Source organism: Eutrigla gurnardus, assembly GCF_963514095.1.
Source record: "Eutrigla gurnardus genome assembly, chromosome: 8".
NCBI lineage: Eukaryota > Metazoa > Chordata > Actinopteri > Perciformes > Triglidae > Eutrigla > Eutrigla gurnardus.
Window position 1 is genome coordinate 6,673,510 of NC_139922.1, and position 6,000 is coordinate 6,679,509.

General features: G+C 42.9%; 1 protein-coding gene across 1 annotated transcript; it reads right to left on the reverse strand.

Moving 5' to 3' along the window:
- Positions 1-4,768: 4,768 nt before the first annotated feature.
- LOC311017288 (galactose-specific lectin nattectin-like) lies at positions 4,769-6,000 on the reverse strand. The gene is made up of 4 exons (XM_084015539.1): positions 5,910-6,000; positions 5,486-5,620; positions 5,152-5,263; positions 4,769-4,987 (listed from the first exon to the last, which is right to left on the reverse strand). Exons 1-4 carry the CDS (start codon positions 5,928-5,930, stop codon positions 4,911-4,913), a joined length of 345 nt encoding a protein of 114 aa, XP_083871665.1. The 5' UTR covers positions 5,931-6,000; the 3' UTR covers positions 4,769-4,910.

Genomic DNA, 6,000 nt, shown 5'->3' on the forward strand with positions numbered 1-6,000 from the left:
ATCTCCAGAGAAGGAAGAGAGCACTCTGCTTTTGTTGTCAGGGAGTGTCTGGCTGTGAAACATTCCTATTATTAAGTTGTCACTTGTATGTTGTTCTCCAGCTACCCAGGCATCCTCTTCAAGTTCAGCCTTTAGGTGGCAGAACACTCGCCCAACTACTTTTAATGTCCGGCAATATATGATGACCGGTGACATGCTCAGGCCCTTCTCCTTGACTTCCCCCACAATCCAGTCCAGACAGTCCAGGGAATCAGTGCCGACTCGTCTCAGGCCAAGCCGGATGCTGGTCCTATTGGGGCTCACAGTGATTGTAGTGGCAGAGTCCAAGTGCAGCTGTTTCTTTACTACCGCAATTGAGTGCAATTCTGCTGATGCGGTCAATGCCAACACTGGTGTACCTAAAACACAAATGAATGAAAGGGTGTAATTATTATGTTGAAAAGAACATGAAATGACATTTTTTTTTTTTCTGTGCATGTTGCCTACAAAAGATCAACTTGAAAGAGACATGGCAGCAATGTGAAATTCTATTTCAGGAAAATAGTCTGTTAAAATGTTATGTTGGAATGTTTTAAAGCAGATTGTTAATGGCTACTGGGCTGAATTTGACAAAGGGCACAGGGGGTTGGGGTTGATGAGTGGTAATAGGTGTTAGGGTGGGGGAGGTTATCAAGGGAGACGAGGTAAGGTTGATGAGTGGTAATAGGTGTTAGGGTGGGGGAGGTTATCAAGGGAGAAGAGGTAAGGTTGATGAGTGGTAATAGGTGTTAGGGTGGGGGAGGTTATCAAGGGAGAAGAGGTAAGGTTGATGAGTGGTAATAGGTGTTAGGGTGGGGGAGGTTATCAAGGGAGAAGAGGTAAGCACCCCAAAAACGTAAACCAGATATCAATTGTTAGATTACATAAGTGTTATTACTGAGACAATACCTGTTCAGTGACATGGTACACACAGGATAACTAGTATTGTTTCAATTACCTGGTTTGACGATAGACCGGAGTTCCCCCAGCCTGGAGAAGGTCTCTCTGAATGCCGCCTGTCCTTTTGCAGCCCTTCCCCTGGTTGAGAAATATAGAAGCACAATATAATTTTACACAGCAGCATAACACAACTTTATTATAAAATCAGGGACATTAGTGCTCACGTAACTGACGCCAGATCACATGTTACTCTCCTTTGCAATTGAATCATTAGGGCTACATTTTAGCGAATTTACTTTCTATCACTATAGGTGAGATGCACCTCGTCGACCACGATGCCAAGTAGGTTGGTCCGGTACACCTCAGTGGCAAGCATGTCGAGCCATCTTCTACTTAGCCAGGACTCCGGACTGCCGAATAAAATCTGGTACTCGCCTCCTTTGACCAAGTCCCCTGCACACGAACTCAGCTGTGCCGCAGATAATCCGAGGTTGGTTGCCTCCTGGACCTGGTCCTCCATGAGGGCAACCAATGGCGATACGACCGCTATTATGGGCTTTTCGCTGAGCCCCATTACTTTTGCCACGAGCGGGGCTATTTGGTAAATTAAACTTTTACCAAAGCCGGTAGGTAAAATGGCAAACACGTCCTTCTTCTGAAGGAACTGTTCCAGGGCAAGTTTTTGCTCTTTTTTCAAAGAAAACTTGCCTTTAAAATAATCCAAAACAGACGCGACAGCGGCATCGATAGCTTGCTTCTCCTCGGTGGCTGCCATGTTGAGTGTTTACACAACTGCTGCTTCGCGTCGCTTATGTTTCGTCATCGTCACGTCACCGACCAATAGCGTGCCAGGAGAGAATGGCCGTTTCTGATTGGAGCCAAAGATTCTGGCAATGTAACAGCGAAAGTAAGCCTGAGGGTGTCCAGCAGCCTAAACTGCCGAGCGAAATCCAAATTTCCCGGAAGTTCAGGCAGGGTTCACCCAGCCTACCACTACGCACCAACCAAATCAAACTTGTTCTACAACACTCAAAGTTAGTGGCGCCACCAGCCGGAATCCTGTACGCACTGTGCGTACTTTTTTTGAAGGTGAAAAAAAAAATTGAAGCAATTTGTATTTATTTTTTTCAGCGGGCTAGATATTTAAATTATGCAAATCAGCGGGTGACACCAAACAACGTCTGCCCAAGCAAGTCAGAGCTTTTCTTTCTCTCACACAGTGACCTGGAGAGACGCAGCCGCATTTGAGAGGACGATCGCGCGTGTGTGCGCAATTGCGCATAGCGTGTGTTGGCCCCTCTCCACTACACAATACAGCTCGGCTCTAGTCTCGTCACCTCTCTGCCGCTGAGCACTGTGCGCCGAGCCGATGCATGTCTCTCTCCCCGGGCCGGGAGAGTTATCATACCGTACTGTGCGTGTGTGTGTCCAAGCGTGTGTGTGCGTGCGCTTGTGTTTAGGGCGGGGATGGAGGGCACAAAAAAATATTTACACCGGGGCCTATCACCATGATATACGCTACTGATTTCACTGATACTGAAAACATTAGATTTTGTCTTAAAAAAGTATTGTATTTGCCGTTTCTGTGCGTACATTGAAATTGAATCCTGGCGGCGCCACTGCTCAAAGGTAGGCTACCTATTCCCAGCAAGCTAATGGGACTCAAACCACACTACAAAAACACACATGCAAGATGGCTGCTCCATTTTACTTCCCCCTCCTCGACATGGCAGAAAACCCCACAAAGAAAATAACAAATGGCCCAGTAAATAAAACAGTTAAGAAGTACATTAAAACCTAATAATGTGGGAAAACAGTGGTTGGCTCCTCTAAAACGCCTGGCTTGTTGCAGGTGGAATCTATAGAAAAGTAATATTATTTTATAAAAGGACTAAAGAACCTATTTAAAGACACCGTTGTGCATGCAGCCTACCTGGTTTCTAGGCTGATGTGCATATTATAATGCAATCATTCCAAGCGATTAGAATCCCTCACGAACATGCAGCATCTAGAACTACACATGCCTTTAATACTTAATTTTAATACTATTTAACTTTACATTCTAATTATTAAAATCATGCTTTTAGACATGTTTAAAAAGGAACACCACATCAAGCAAACAAGGGTGTTCTCAGCTGCTCTCACTCTCAGGTGAATCAGTGAAAATTAAAAGGCCCAGTTGAGCTTTCCACCCCTTTTTATGGACTCTGGCCCTCTGCCTGGGTCCTAGAGTGCAGTCGAATAGTCAAAAAATAAGGTCCTAACTCCTATTCCTATCTCCTATTCCTTGACCTCTGGGGAAAACGTCACGGGGTTAAGGAAAGGCGATAGGAGAACACAAAAGGACTTAGGAATAGTCGACCGCGGTGCTCAGAGAATCCGACCGGACTTTCACTAAGATACGTCATTATAACGCGGCCGCTGATGATTGACAGCTGATGATCGGCACCGGCGATTGACGTGCGTCTGCACTGGAGAAACTACAATAATGGACTACAAAAAGTGCATCGTCCACTTCTCCACATGTTGGTTTTATAAACAGCTGGTTCACTGACCGGCTTCAGGTCCAGCAGCTCCTCCTTCCTGTTTGACCGTTGTTTTATTTACTTTTCATTTGTGGTTTTAGTTTCGTTTTTGTCAAACATTTGTAACATGATTGAAATAAATAAATAAAAAACATTCAATTATTATCACTGTCCACACATTTATCATCACTATTCCAATTACTACATGTCTGCATGAAAGTCATTGTTAAATATGTAAATACACATATCGTTTGTTTTCATTAACGGCCAAGGTGTGCGGCACTTTAAATGTTGCTCTCGCAAAGAATTGTGGGTCGGCGTGATCTCCTTTCCTATCGCATAGGAAGGTCCGTTGCATCCTATGCTAAAGGAGCTCTGAAAGGAAGCATTGGAGCTCCTTTCCTATGCATTTAGAGAATTCGAACAGCTCTTATCATGGCGGCCACTTGTTTACTTCCGGGTCACTTCTTCAGTTAGGGACCTTCCTAAGCAAAAAAGACTATTCGACTGCACCCCTAATTTTTTGACTATTCGACTGCACCCCTTTCGACTGCACCCCTAGTGCCTGATGTCGTGTACCGATGACGTCAGTAGGCCATGGTTGTAATGTGCATTCATGAAGGAGACACCATGGAGTAAACTACAGTGAAACTTGGCTCTCAGTGTGTGCGTGATTCAATTTGTTTTACTTGCGTAACATGCAGTTAAAAGTGTAGCACCTGACAGGTGCAAACCTCCCTTCCACACATGCAAAATACATGAAATAAAAAAGTGCAACTGCTGAAAAATGATGTCTTTTTTAAAAAAAGACAAACAAAACGTTCAATTTAAAAACATTCAAGTATACAAAATTCACTTTTCTTCTGATTACCTTACTGAAAAAACATTTTGAATAAAATTAAGCAGCACTCCCTTCAACCTGAGGTGTAACACTGACATCATAGACCTGAGTTTGGAGGAATTAATGTGAGAAGCCGGGATATTTGAGACAAGAGTCTCAAAGTCTGGAGTTATAACAACATTTCTTCAATGGTGGGTGTCAATTAGCATTACAGGGCATTATCGCCACCTACTGATAAGGAGTGTGAATAGACGACACTCCGCTGCATAAAAAATCCCTTTCGAAATAAAAGCACAGGATTCTTTTTCCAAAAATGTCCCAGGCAAAGGTCCGCGACCCACTGTACAGTGTGTATTTGTGTTATTTATTTTCAGTGCACCACAGTCAATGTACGTTTTATTGAGTGAAACGTGTTTTCTTTTAAACATTGAGCTTCAGAGGATGAGATGGTAAATGAAAAGGTGAAGCAGATTGTAGAGTTTATTAGTTTATTGACTAAACTGAAATCAAATCAGAAGAGTAAATAGATCTTCCAGCAGCGATGTCGTCGAGGCTCGACATTCTTCTAGAAGTGACATCATCAGCGGGGTTGTGACATCACCATGTGTCAGCACATGACAGGGTCTTCACTGGTTCTTGACACAGACAAAGGAGTTCTTCTTATTACAGGGTGCATCGTTGGCTAAATTGTCTCTTGTAGTCGCTGTTTAAACATAGAAACAATGATAGCATGTTAGAGGGTGACGGTTTCACATTGACTTGCTTTTCTCAATTAAGTCAACAAAACTTTCTTGGAATAACAAAGACATAAGAAAATGGAAACAAAACACAATTAAAGTCATTAATTATGAACAATTATATTTATACCTCCTAAGATAATCTCCAAGCAATGTTCAGCTTTGTTGTAGTTGTCAGGCTGCCCGTTGCCCCAGAGGTCGAAGTCGAAATGGGAACCATCACTCCACATCCACACACCCTCCTGAAAGACAAAGTTTTCATTTCAGTTATGTTGAACCGTAGTGCCTTTCATCAAACTACATTTCTACGGTAAAGAACAGGTGGGCTTATGCCATCAAGTGTCCGTATCACAACTGTTTAAGAGGGTTTAATATCTCTTAATGCCACCGTCAAATTACACACAGAATATATGCAACATCAGACACACACGGGGACAAACACTGTTTGTTGCTAAAACACTGACCTTGGTTGCGTCGTAGCCTCCAATCCACGTCCGTATATTTGAGCCAGTAATTTTAACAAGCGTGTTATGGAGGAACAGAAACTGGTCTTTAGTGTGGAGGGAAACCAGGTTTGCACCTAAAGTAGTGCAGTAACGCTGATGAAGGAGACAAAACAAGGCAGAAAGAGTGAGGACATCACTACACAAACCATGTACTTTGTGTTTAATGAGTTTAGTGGGAAGTTTTTTGAAAACTAACATCCAAATTGAAATCCTCTGTATTTAAACTCAATACATTTTCAGATTCAGTTAAAAATGTTATTATACGGCTGTTTGGATGTCTCACGTCACCACTGAGGGTTTCTTTAAGAACAGCTGGTTTAAAGTATACTGCATGCCATGAATACATCGTGTGGATTATAACTGATATAGTTTAAAAATGTACTTGTGCATCAGCCCAGTCCATTCCCTGGTAGACAAACAAGTAACACTTTTGCTCAAACTGGAACCAGCTAGGAGGGCACGGTCTGCAGGAA